General features: G+C 44.3%; 1 protein-coding gene across 1 annotated transcript in view; it reads left to right on the plus strand.

Annotated features, from left to right (window-relative positions):
- The window catches only part of LOC147361895 (ATP-binding cassette sub-family C member 4-like), a 228,591-nt gene that overhangs the window by 198,525 nt on the left and 16,017 nt on the right, over positions 1–14,049 (plus strand). Inside the window, exons 17-18 of the mRNA XM_086330214.1 lie at positions 11,766–11,803; positions 12,195–12,289. Of these exons, the coding sequence (XP_086186340.1) occupies positions 11,766–11,803; positions 12,195–12,289 (133 nt within the window). The remainder of the gene's footprint in view (positions 1–11,765; positions 11,804–12,194; positions 12,290–14,049) is intronic.

The raw sequence follows: 14,049 nt of genomic DNA on the forward strand, positions 1-14,049 counted from the left end.
CCATGGTGGCTCCTGGCAACTAAGGGTGATCATTACTTCTTTAAGGTCCTTGTCACCAAATTCTAAGGTACTAATAACTAAGGTGTCAGCAGGTGAATCTGAGGGGACACGATTGATTTACAGAAAGTCCAGAATAGCAAAGTAGAGACTTAGCAGAGTCCAGTGTTTGAGAGGGAGATGTGTGAGGAACTCTGAGCTCTGGATATGAGGAGCTGGGATTCCACGTCCACTAAGCAGTGGTCATTAGTCTTTGGTGGGATCTGCCCGAATGTAAGACGTCCTTAGTTTTGGGTGATGAAAGATTTGTGGAGATGGATGATGGTGATGGCTGCACAACAATGTGAATGTACTTAATACCACTGAGCTCTATGCTTAAAATGACAGAAATGGTAAATTTCACATTAGGTGTATTTTACCACAATTAAAAGAAAACTGCATAGTATCACTGAATCTTTCAGAACATGAGTGAGCAGGGCAGCTGACACATGGCATGGCCCCCAGCTCCCTGATCTGACTCCCCTTTCCCACCTTCTCCTGATCATGACTTGATGAGTTTTCCCTTAGAGAAGTGCCTGTGTCTTGTCATGAGTTCAGCAACAGGAGCTAGTGCTGTGACAGGGATTCCCCACCCCCACCCTCCTGGCATTCTAAGTATAGCACCCTTCTTGTTCCCAGCGCCCCACCCTGAACTCACAAATATCTGTCACCCGTCTTGTGAGCATCTGCACAAGTTCCCCATCAGGGCAGGAACAGGATCTGCTAGTCATTGCATCCGTGTCACAGGGAGGGAAGAGCAGGCATTTTAGTACCAAGTATAGTGTGCTGATCACAGAAGTTCTCCTGAGTTCTTTTTCAAACACAGGAGACATTTATAAAATCCTCTCCAATATTTTGGGTGTACCACTTTGGATACTTGAGAGAAGCAAGCTTAAGATTGTTGTTTGCTGATCAGAACCACAACCTCTAGAGTGACTTAAAGCAGAGAGCATGAAAGCAAATTAGGAAATCACTCAGCAGCAACTGGAGGGTGTTCTCAAGTTAGAGAATTGGATGGAACAATATGCTGTGAGAGATGGTGGTCATGTGCAAGCTTAGTCATGGGGAGGGCTTTGTATTAAAAGTGGATGAATCACACTGCTGCTTGCCATTAACAGTTTCCTTCAGTCATTAATCTATATCCAAGGTCATTGAGGTTTGTGAGTTTTACAACTTTATTCTGTGAGCACTAAGTGGGTTCTGTCACCTACAGAAGCTGAGAGGCCTTGGATGAGCTGATGCAGTCTCATCATGCTGTGGATCCCGTCCTGGTTCAGCCCCACATCCCAGACCCCCACCTCCTGCATCATCAGCTCTTCAGGTGTGTCCTGATCAGACTCCCATGCTGCTATCTACACAGCTCACCCTCCTGTCTACACAGCTCACCCACCTGCTTCAGCCTTTCATGGACACCCCCCGCCCCCACCCCTTCACGTTCGGGAAGCAGCTCCAGGTCCTCAGACAGAACAGGCTTCTTCTGCCCCCATCAGCCTTTCCAGCTCATCCCCACACCCACTCGGTGTCCAGCTGTGCTGGCTCTGTGGGGGTCCTTTCTCATCCCCATCTGTCTGTACGTACTGGTCCCTCTGTCCCAGAGCCAGGGAGCAGTGCCCCAGGACACAGAAGGAAGGTGGAGGATGGGCCCTGCCATCCCCTCCTGCTCCTCTAGGGGGCGCCCGTGCCCTCTGTCTTCCCCCAGCCCTCAGTGGGTGCACTTGACAATTTTATGAGTCTCCACCCCACTCCAGTACTCTTGGCTGGAAAATCCCATGGACTGAAGAGCCTGGTAGGCTGCAGTTCATTTGGGTCGCTTAGAGTCGGACATGACTGAGCGACTTCACTTTCACTTTCACTTTCATGCATTGGAGAAGGCAATGGCACCCCACTCCAGTCCTCTTGCCTGGAAAATCCCATGGATGGAGGAGTCTGGTGGGCTGCAGTCCATGGGGTCGCTAGGAGTCGGACACGACTGAGCGACTTCACTTTCACTTTTCACTTTCATGCATTGGAGAAGGAAATGGCAACCCACTCCAGTGTTCTTGCCTGGAGAATCCCAGGGACAGGGGAGCCTGGTGGGCTGCCGTCTATGGGGTCTCACAGAGTCGGATACGACTGAAGCGACTTAGCAGCAGCAGCAGCCACCTCTCCTTCAGTCTTTCCCAGCATCAGGGTTTTTTCCAATGAGGGAAAGATTGAAGGTGGCAGGAGAAGGGGACAACAGAGGATGAGATGGTTGAATGGCATCACTGACTCGATGGACATGAGTTTGAGCAAGCTCTCAGAGTTGGTGAGGAAAGGGAAGCCTGGTGTGCTGCAGTCCATGGGGTCCAAAGAGTCGGACACAACTGAGCAACTCTACTGAACTACCCCTCCTAAGCTGTGAATGCAGGAATGTGACTCAGCCTAGCTTGTTCTGTCCCAGGACCTCTGCACCTGCTGTGTCTTCTTCCAGGATATTTCCCCAGATAGTCTCAGGGCTCCCGTGTCTCCCCATCAAGGACCCCTTGCTTTTCCTTCAGAGCACAGATCACAGTGCAATAGTGTATTTTCTACACTCACTCAGCGGGTCCCCCTGCACACAGTGCAGAGTACTGATTTCCATCTTGACGTGTGGGTGTGTCCTCTGCACTTAGGACAATGCCTGGCTCCTCAACAAACCTCTGCTGATTGAATGAATGGAGGTGGGGACTCTGTCTGTCTTATTTGTATCCCCTTCACCATGGGATGTGTCCCCTCTTAACACAGCCCTTATATAGGATTATATGTAGGATTATAGGATTAACACATCCTTTATATAGGAGTAACAGTTAAACAACTAATGTTTGCTGATTCAATCATTTGTATGACATGACCTGGAAATCTTTCCTTTAAAAATTTGGAAAATAGTTTATTTTTCTAGTGATTGAACAAAAGCATTATTTAGAAAAAATTCGAAGCCATCAACTGATCATTTCATTGTATTTATGTATATTACCTCATCTGTGATGGAAAGTGAGGAAGAAAATATTTTAAAACTTTTGGGTTGGTCCATCTTGGACATAACAGCACATCACATTTGGTTAACACCCACCTTCAGGGACTATTGGCAGGTATTTATGAATTAAGGAGAAGAATGCCATTTAAATGCTTTAGTACTAAGTCTGAAAAGGTGACAGTCAAGAAACTTAGGTATGAACACTGAGCTAACACAGGTCAAAAGGTACTCCTTTTGAACTTAATGAAGTGATGGTGTATGTGTCTATATCCTGGAGTCTTGCTTCTGATCACAGACCCAGTGTCCAGAGTGTCCCCTTAGGACTTTTCTGTCCTGAGTCCAAAGCACAGGGCTACTTATGGTTAGGGAGGAGCAGAGAAGGGGACTGATGCTTACTGAGGCGTATTGGTGGTTGACTTCTCAGAACCTGTGGATGAAGTTGTCATTGACTCTGTTTGAGATGAAGAAACTGAGGTTTAGTCTCCTGTCCAATGTCATCAGGCTTGTGAGAATGACTGAGCTGCAGTCTGCTGCCTCCAGACTCTCCATCTGAATCACTCATAGGCTGAGCTCTGGCCCAGGTTCTTGAGATTTGCTCTGCGAGGGCCACGGGCTCCCAGAGAACCTGCCTGGAATCCTGCCTGGGGTCACTGGGGCCCCGGACTCAGCTACTTGCTTCCCTGGAAGGGTTGTGGACCCTGTGGTTGAGCCTGGGGCTGAGTCCCTAGGGGTCTGCATTTAAAATGGAGGAACCGTTTTTGTTTTTGTTTTGTTTTGTTTTTTTAACAGTGAATAAAAATTAAGGTTGAATAGTGAGGGGGAGTCTTGTCTGTAGAGAACTGGTGGGTGTTCTGAGCCACTGGGTGATTTCCACTGTGATTTGGACCGTTTGGATTCCATTTTCTATTCTTACATTTGGAATGGGTTTGGTCCTAATGAAAGAAGACTTTCTTCCTGGTTGGAACTGGGCATGTTGTAGAGACTGATCGAGGCCAAATTGGCCTTCATTTTCTATCTAATATTCTTTGGGAACAAGTGTCTAGCAAATGCTCTCTGGCAAAGGTTACCAAGAATCTACTAATTTTTTGTTGCTAATATGTGCATCATTCATTATAAATAATAATCTAGAAAGCCGTTTAAGAATGTACACATTTTTATATGACATAGATACTTGTCCTCCCATTCCTGAATAGTGATAAAATAGTATTTTAGTTCAGTCAAGTTTTGGAATCTCAGTATTACTCAGTTATTTTCCTTTATGAAGCATGCAAATAATTGTTAACCTGAGTTTTAGGGAAAAAAAGCTTGGCTGTTGGTGCCTTCTTCACTGGACTGCTTTTTAGAATATTTTAGCAGCACTAGATTCAAATTTCTTGCTGATAAATTTAAGAGCCTAGTCGGATGAATTGATTTATGTTTATTTAATTTTTATTATTGATTTGGTATTTAAACTACAGATCTTTGACTGCTGTGTGATCTTTGTCTCATTGTTTTCAACATATAATTTTTCAGTTTGAAGCACTCCTGTTAATGTGCTTTTGCATACTGTACCTTTTACATTTGTAGGTGTATTCATCAGGCCTTGAAGGAGAAGATCACAATCTTAGTGACTCATCAGCTGCAGTACCTAAAAGATGCAAGTCAGATTCTGATACTGGAAGATGTAAGTAGTTTATAGAAGTCTGTGGAATTGCTAGCACTCAGGTGTGTTGAAAGCCAGACCTCCCAGCAGGCCACTATGCTTGGATTCATGGTAAGCGCCCTCTTCTCCCTCAGTTTTTCACCCCCTTCTTCTCAGAGCTGATGTTCACGCCTTGGAGGATGAATCCAAAGACCTGGAGAAATGTCACTGTGATACTCTAAGTCACATAAACCCTAAAGTGTATGAAAGTACAACCACAGGGTTAATTACATCGTCACTGTTCTAATGAAATTTTAAAAGGATAATGATGCTATTTTATTTAGTCAAAGTGTACTTTTTAGAAATTAGACTTAAGTCAAAATGTATTATTTAGAAATTAGGGATACTAAGACCTGATTGTATCCAAGTGATTGTTATACATAGTTTGCCTAAAGAGCATCTTCCATTAACACCAGAAGTGAGGTTGGGTAACTGAGCACCTGGGTCAGAGATGCCCTCTCTGCTGGTGTCTCCAGTTGCTGGTCTCCCTGCCCAGGTCTCTATGTGCCTGATACGTATGGGAGCCTGTGCAGCAGGAGGACAAGGCCCTGCCTTCATGGGGCTCCTGTTCTTATGGGGAGGATATGACAGAGAGAGAGGTGGGCTGACATCCTGGCTGCCTCCCTGAGAAACTGGTGCCTCACGGGGTCTGAGTGACATGAAGGTGGGGGCCACACAGTCACCTGGGGGAAGGGATCTGAGGCAGGGGGTCCTCAGGAAGGAGCTGACCTGGCAGGTTGGAGGAACAGCAGGAAGACCAGCGTGTCTTAGGAGAGTGAGCAGGGGGATGGGAGGGAGCTGGTCTCCGAGCTGTGGGCAGGGACTGGAAGTGGGATGGAAGCCTTGGATGGTCCAGAGCACAGGATGGATGTGGTCTGATGTGAGAGTTAAGAGAGTCCTCTGATGGTCACTGGAGGGGAGACAGCAGAAGCAGTTACAAGTCTTAGTAAAGCTGAGGAGACAGAAGTGTGGGCTCAGGCTAGGGTATCAGTTTCTAGAGCTGCTGTAACAAAGCACTGCAAACTGGGTGACTTAAAAAAGCAGGAGTTTATCGTCTCCCTGTTCTGGAGGCTACGGGTCCCAAATTCAGGTACCGGCAGGACTGTGCTCTCCCTGGAGGCTCTAGGGGAGAATCCTTCTTTCCAGCCTCTGGTGTTCACCGGCCTTCCTTGTGTTCCTTGGCTTCCAGCTGCAGCGTTGTGCTCTCTGCCTCTGATGTCACGTGGCTGTAGTCCCTGTGTCTGTCTGGGTGTCTTTGGTCTTATTGGATGTAGGGTCACCCTGCTCCAGCATGATCTCATCTTGAGTACATCTGCAAAGACCTTGTTTCCAAATAAGGTTGTGTTTATGGGTGTCATGTTTGAACCTATCTTTTTGAAAAGGGGAGCACCATTCAACCCACAACTCCTAGCATGGTTGAGGGTGGAGTGGAGACTAGTGTGAAGTGTTCAGACTTAGCGATTGCTTGCTTCAGTCCTTTGCTTGTTGGTCTCTGGGCCTCAGGACCTCTATCGTTAACCCCTGACTGTTCCAAGTTGACTGGATCAAATCCCTGACTTAAATGAATGTCTGCTCGAAGAAAGATTATTAAAACTCTTGCCTCTCTATATTATTATTAACCCCTGCCTCTCTAGAAACAGTTCCCTGTGTGGACTCCTCTCCACTCCTCTAGGAATGGGGTGGGGGAAGGACTAAGTTTTCTCAAGCTTGAGAGCAGTTGGTTTCACGTGCAGAGGGGGCAACTCTAGTGTGTAAACCCCAGTGTTGACAGGGTTATGAGCACAGAATCAGTGGCAGGAGAATAACCTATCTTGCCAGTCCCTAGATGTTTTAGGGTCCTCTTATTGCTTCCTTTGAGGATGCTGCCTCCAGTTTTAGTACTAACAAAGTAATCATTTGTCCACTGGTGAGCACCCTGGATGAATTAGGGACCATCCTCACTGTCTGGTCCCTCTCTCACAGCAGAGGGGGGATGGCTGCCCCCTTGTCCCCTCAGAATTGTCAGCACTTGGCTGCTGAGTGAAACTGCTGTCTTTGTCCTGTCATCTCATTGTACATATTACAGATATGAAGTGGTGAGTGGTGATTTCATTAAAGAGGTGTGTGAATTTTGCCTCCCAAGTGTAACAAGACACAGTATATCCTGCATAATTTTCTAGCTCTGCAGTATCACATGGTACCCAAAGGCTTCATTGGTTTCCTCCCAGTTGCTCACCTCAGGGGCTACAGTGAGAGGGGTCATCGCCCTCCACCTGACCTGCTGTAACCAGAGCTGCTCTCATTTGGTTAGTTTTGCATCCTGAGTTTTTTTTTTTTTTTTTTCCTAATGTTTTATTTGTCACGGAGTGAATCAGCTGCATCTAGTTTCATGGGGTGAGAAAATAGTGAAACATCTGTACATTATTTTTTTTTTTCACTTTCACATGCGGATATTATTTTTTTTAATTTTATTTTATTTTTAAACTTTACATAATTGTATTAGTTTTGCCAAATATCAAAATGAATCCGCCACAGGTATACATGTGTTCCCCATCCTGAACCCTCCTCCCTCCTCCCTTCCTATACCATCCCTCTGGGTCGTCCCAGTGCGCTAGACCCAAGCATCCAGTATCATGTATCGAACCTGGACTGGCGTCTCGTTTCTTACATGATATTTTACATGTTTCAATGTCATTCTCCCAAATCTTCCCACCCTCTCCCTCTCCCACAGAGTCCATAAGACTGTTCTATACATCAGTGTCTCTTTTGCTGTCTCGTACACTGGGTTATTGTTACCATCTTTCTAAATTCCATATATATGTGTTAGTATACTGTATTGATGTTTTTCCTTCTGGCTTACTTCACTCTGTATAATAGGCTCCAGTTTCATCCACCTCATTAAAACTGATTCAAAGGTATTCTTTTTAATGGCTGAGTAATACTCCATTGTGTATATGTACCACAGCTTTCTTATCCATTCATCTGCTGATGGACATCTAGGTTGCTTCCATGTCCTGGCTATTATAAACAGTGCTGCGATGAACATAGGGGCACACGTGTCTCTTTCCCTTCTGGTTTCCTCAGTGTGTATGCCCAGCAGTGGGATTGCTGGATCATAAGGCGGTTCTATTTCCAGTTTTTTAAGGAATCTCCACAGTGTTCTCCATAGTGGCTGTACTAGTTTGCATTCCCACCAACAGTGTAAGAGGGTTCCCTTTTCTCCACACCCTCTCCAGCATTTATTATTTGTAGACTTTTGGATCACAGCCATTCTGACTGGTGTGAAATGGTACCTCATAGTGGTTTTGATTTGCATTTCTCTGATAATGAGTGATGTTGAGCATCTTTTCATGTGTTTGTTAGCCATCTGTATGTCTTCTTTGGAGAAATGTCTATTTAGTTCCTTGGCCCATTTTTTATATGACTTTGTAAGGAAGGGAAACTGTACAAGGATGTGTCACACGTGTTCAAAGAGCATGATTAGATTCAGTTCAGTTCAGTCCCTCAGTCACTGGAAAAATGATTAGATTGGCTGAGGTTGAAGCAGCTGCTTGATTGGGGAATCCTGGTTGGCCGCTTGTGGCTGGTAGTTCCTAAGTTTTTTCTCGAATCTGAGTGCACTGATTCTGGCTTAGGTGTTGGTTTGTGGGCACAGACTACCAAGGCTTTAGAGTCACTCCGGCCTCATGGCCTCCTTGCTTAATTACTTTTACAGGTGGAATATTGAATTCCATTGGGAATTTCCTGAGTTTATGGGGGCAGTTGTAGAGACCAGGGAGATGCATCTCTCTGTCCAGGTCTGGTTCCCTATATGTCTTGTCCCACCTGGGACACATGATACTATGACAGTGGTCAGCAAATATTTGATGAGTGACTCTTATCTATATGCAGGTGTGCTTGTGCCCACCTCTCTGTCAAGTTTAGCTTTCTTTTCCAGAATATTCTTCCGAATTGACTGCTTTTTTACAATCCTACTTCTTATATGAGGCTTCTGTCAGTTTGCCTGTTGTCTAAAAGACTGTGCTGATCCTCCACCAGCTTCTGTACTTCTCGCTTCTCTGAGTGCCCACAGCAGTTATGCCCATGTCCTCCATTTTTAACACATGAGCCCACATTTCTTTCACATCCTCCAGCACCTAACACAGGGTTTGGCAGGGAACAGAATGCTCAGTTCTGTGTTGAGTTGACTGTACTAGATTTCTCAACAAGAATTCTAGACCCAAGGATCATTATTTTTTCCCCAAAATTATAATTTAAGACCAGATAACTTTTCCTGATTAATATTAGGTTGGTTTAATATTATTGACTGTAAATTAATTCCTCTCAAACTTTTTTATTTTAGGGCAAAATGGTGGAAAGGAGGACTTACACTGAGTTCCTGAAATCCGAGGTGGATATTTTTTCCCTTTTTGAGAAGGGGAATGAGCAGTCTGAACCATCTCCAGTTCCAGGAACTCCCACTCTGGTCTCTGAGTCTTTGGTTCAGTCTCTCCAGTCTCCCAGACCCTCACTGAAAGATGTGGCTCCAGAGCACCAAGATGTGAGTTTCTCACCCTGTAGTGTGCCGGGTCTGTCTGCTCTTGGTGGTCTCAGGGACCTTCAGTCTGCTCTGCTCATGTCTTCATTTGTCCCAAAGTAAACCATAAGGTTCCCAAAGTCTTGTTCCATGGAATTGGTTGAGTTAGAAGAGCATGAAGGGAGCAAGCCCTTAGGGAGTAGGATAGAGAATCTTATGGAGATCAGGAGTGGGTGCACTGCTGTGAATTTCTGGGTGAATGTGGCTCACACTGACTGAGAACTCTTCAGTTTACCTTAGTTACATCCTAGTCATGCTGGTGGCCCCCGGGTTCCCTTATGCATCCCGAGGCTTAATGTGAAGACCCTCTTAGACTGAGTCCTGCTGTGACCGCATTAAATCAGCTACTTTTCCTATATGTTGGAATATTCTGGCACTACAGCTGACTGGCTATATTATTTTGCCTCGGTGTCAGATGGTTTGTGATTAGGCCAGGAGGCCTGGTGGGCTGCCGTCTATGGGGTCGCACAAGAGTCGGACACAACTGAAGCGATTTAGCAGCAGCAGCAGCAGTGTGTGTAAAGGACCTGACTCACAGCAGACACTTTGTAAATAGTTCCCATCTTCCTTTCTTACCCTTCAACGCTGAGACCTACATTTTGTCCACCTTGAATCCCAGTGGCCAGCATAGAGCGCTGGACATCCTTGGTCCATGAGACTGTATAATCCATTCTGAGTCCTCCAGACAGAAGTACAAAAATGGACTAGATCGCCCTTAAAAACATCCACAGGTATTCCTCCATGTCCAAAGCTTCACTATCCAGACCCAGGGGCCTGGATGTTTCTGACTTCTGTTCAAATTAATCCCTCACATTCCGCACTCAGGAATCACTCTCTGAAATTTAGGAACCAAATAGATTTGGATCATATGCTTGTCCCTTGCCATCCAAACTCATATTAGTCCAACTCACTCTGTGAACTCAGTTTACTGTATTTGGCTAGTATTTTGAGCCCTTAGTATGTTGTATGTTCCTGTCATTGAGTGACACAGTCATCTGGAGGGATACACTAGCTCCATATCATTCTGTGTGTTATTTTGGAAGAAGCTTCTGCATTTATACTTGAATCAGGGAGGCTGTGCTTATGCTCAGAGTCTTGATCTACTTTAAGCAAAGCTACCCAAATGTGAATGACCTCATGCAAATGATGTTTCCTTATTTGTAATAGATTCCTAGGAGTAGAATGGCTGGGTCCAAAGGTAAATGCACACATGGTCTCACTAGATATTCCCACATTCTTCTCCAGAGGAGACAGGCCATCCTGCAGTCCTGCCAGTGCATGAAATGTGTCATTTTCTCCACAGCTTTGCAGTGGAGGACATTGTTGAACTTTTGAAATTTGGGGGTTCTTTATTTAAAATTTCATCTCTAACTGCCATTTTTCCCTTTCAGACTGGGAATATACAGGTTACACTACCTGTAGAGGACCATTTGGAAGGAAAAGTTGGTTTTAAGACCTATGAAAATTACTTTACAGCCAGTACTGGCTGGCCTGTCATCATCTTCCTTATTCTAGTAAACATCACAGCTCAGGTATGTAAGGGTGTGTATTCTGGTTTGTGCACTCAGCTTGATGTTTATGTACTATTTATACTGTATTTTGGAGAAGGCAATGGCACCCCACTCGAGTACTCTTGCCTGGAAAATCCCATGGATGGAGGACCCTGGAAGGCTGCAGTCCATGGGGTCTCTGAGGGTCGGACATGACTGAGTGACTTCACTTTCACTTTTCATTTTAATGCATTGGAGAAGGAAATGGCAACCCATTCTGGTGTTCTTGCCTGGAGAATCCCAGGGACGGGGTATCCTGGTGGGCTGCTGTCTATGGGGTCGCACAGAGTCAGACATGACTGAAGTGACTCAGCAGCAGCAGCAGCAGCATACTGTATTTTATAAATATTTTCAAATATGTGTATTAAGAGATTTGTCTCAAAGAACTGGCCCCTGAAGTTGTGAAATCTAGCTGGGTGAATGTGACATTGCTCTAAGGGCCTTTGACTGACTGGACGGGGCCACAACAGTGTTGAGGGTGATCTCCTCTATTGAAGTTCTCATGATGGATGTGAACCACATCCACAAAATAGCTTCAAGGCAACATCTAGACAAGTGTTTGGTGAATCACTGGAGACTGGCCTGGCCATGCTGACACAGAAGACTGACCATCACAGTACCTGTCAAGCTTTTTCCTTTGAAAAATCTCAGCATCTATATTGTTATCATTGCATTTTGTAGTCCACTTGGATTTGCTGTGAACTATGTTTTCTGTGGGGACCAAAATAAGTGAGGCTTACTGATGTGTGTACATGACAGGTTGTGTGGGAAAAGGGGATATGTTTTAGAGATATTAAAATGCAGCATGCCCTTCCCTGACCTGTGGTCATCTGGGGTGTGGGGTTTGATGCAGGCCTGAGCTGGAAGGACCGCCTCCATGTTCTGGAGCCTTTCCATCCCCAGCCTAGTGAGCGAGGTGTGAGGGCTCAGTAATGTCGGTGTCTGAGTGACTATCGTTTCCTGCTCCAGGTTGTCTACGTCCTGCAGGATTGGTGGCTTGCAGACTGGTGAGTGATTCCTGGTCTGACCCAAAGTGCTGCGAAATGTTTATGAAGCCTCACTTTCCCACAGGCAGGGGGGAGGTGGCGCTTGTTCAGCCTCCTCTTCTGACCCTCACGTAATTTCCTGAAGAAAAAGTAAACTTGATGGTGAAATGTGACCCTCCCATGGTGTTTCCCCATGTCTTACCCTTAAAAGCTTCTTCACAGACAATTTTGAGAACTGAAAGTTGTGATTCAAATCTTTAAAAGGGAGACAAACACAGAGCCTCATGACCTGGGAAACGCTTTTCAACATAAAACATTTCTCTGGAATCAAAGTATTTTTTTTAATTTAATTTTTGTGTAAATTCTTTTATATCTATAATGTAATACTTTTTTTTTCTTCCCTGTTCCATAGGGGGAATATACAAAGAGACCTGTATTTTAGGGTATATGGAAAAGAAGATATAATTTTCATCCTCGATCTGAACTGGTACTTTACAGTTTATTCAGGTAAAGTTGAATCTTCTAGTCCATTATATGAGAGTCTGAGGTGTTTACAATGAGGCTGTGTGAGTAACTAGGGCCTCCAGGAGTAGTTCAGTAAAGTCTTATGTGACTAAAAGTCTGAATTACATTTACACTGTGAATTAACTAGAATAATTATTTTTAAAATCTAGAAATCTAGAAGAAAGAGGTTGAATAAAGACTCTTAATTTACTGTGCACTGGGCTTTGGAAGTTAAACCAGGATTGCACATTATGAAAATCAGCCACTGGAAATATGTGGGTATTGTCTATTCTAATAAGTCACTTTAGCTAAATCTTGTATCATCGTATGAATGGGCAAGGAGATTAGAAAGGGATCCCCATCCTGTGGTTCAGAGTGTTCTAATTTCGTCTGAATAAATCCTGGCTTTTATTGATCTTACATGAAATTCTCTGGCAGCAAGGGTCCTGAAATGAAGGTGTTATTGCCTTGTCGGTATTCAGACTTCCACACTGCTCCTCTCTTGGGCTTCACTAATTACTTGAGAAGCTAAACAGGAAGTAATCCTGTGTGTGGGATTATTTTTTTTTAATTTTATTTTTTAATATAAATTTATTTATTTTAATTGGAGATTAATTACTTTCCAATATTGTATTGGTTTTGCCATATATCAACATGAATCTGCCATATATGGAATTTAGAAAGATGGTAATGATAACTCTGTATGCGAGACAGTGTGTGGGATTAGAATTCCTTCTCTTTCTTACCTTGAGATCACAGTGTTATCTCATCCCCAACTGTGTGATTGATTTAACATTTGGCTTGCCAGACTAATAAAATGACCCTCTCTATTCACAGGAGTGTTTAGAATTTATATAGCATTCATCTTCACCTAAAATTTTAAATATCTTCTTCCATTCATCTGTTGATGGACATCTAGATTGCTTCCATGTCTTAGCTTTTGTAAATAGTGCTGCTGTGAACCTTGAGGGCCATGTGTCATTTGGATTATGGTGTCCTCAGGATATTGCCCAGTAGTGGGCTTGCTGGGTCATGTGGTAGTTTTATTCCTAGTTTTTTAAAGAATCTTCATACTGTTCTCCATAGTGGCTGTATCAATGTACATTCCCACCAACAGTGTAAAAAGGTTTCCTTTTCTCCACACTCTCTCTGGCATTTATTGCTTGTAGATTTTTTGATGATGGCCATTCTGACTGGTGTGAAGTCCTACCTTGACGTAGTTTTGATCTACATATGGATGTGAGAGTTGGACTATCAAGATAGCTGAATGCTGAAGACTTGATGCTTTTGAACTGTGCTGTTGGAGAACACTCTTGAGAGTCCCTTGGACTGCAAGGAGATCCAACAGGTCCATCCTAAAGGAAATCAGTCCTAAATATTCATTGGAAGGACTCATGCTGAAGCTGAAGCTCCCATACTTTGGCCACCTGATGCGAAGAACTGACTTCTTGGAAAAGACCCTGATGCTGGGAAAGACTGATGGCAGGAGGAGAAGGGGATGACAGAGGATTAGATGGTTGGATGGCATCACCCACTTGAGAGACTTGAGTTTGATCAAGCTCCAGGATTTGGTGATGGACAGGGAAGCCTGGCAGCCTGCAGTCCATGGGGTCACAAAGAGTCAGACACAACTAAGTGACTGAACTGAATTGACCTGAAAAATTAAGTGATGTTGAACATTTTTTCATGTGCCTTTTGGCCATCTGTCTGTCTTCTTTGGAAAGTGTCTATTTAAGTCTTCTGCCCATTTTTTGATTTTTTTT

Source organism: Bos grunniens, chromosome 12, assembly GCF_055505025.1.
Source record: "Bos grunniens cultivar Pamir isolate PY7600 chromosome 12, Bosgru_T2T1.0, whole genome shotgun sequence".
NCBI classification, from domain to species: domain Eukaryota; kingdom Metazoa; phylum Chordata; class Mammalia; order Artiodactyla; family Bovidae; genus Bos; species Bos grunniens.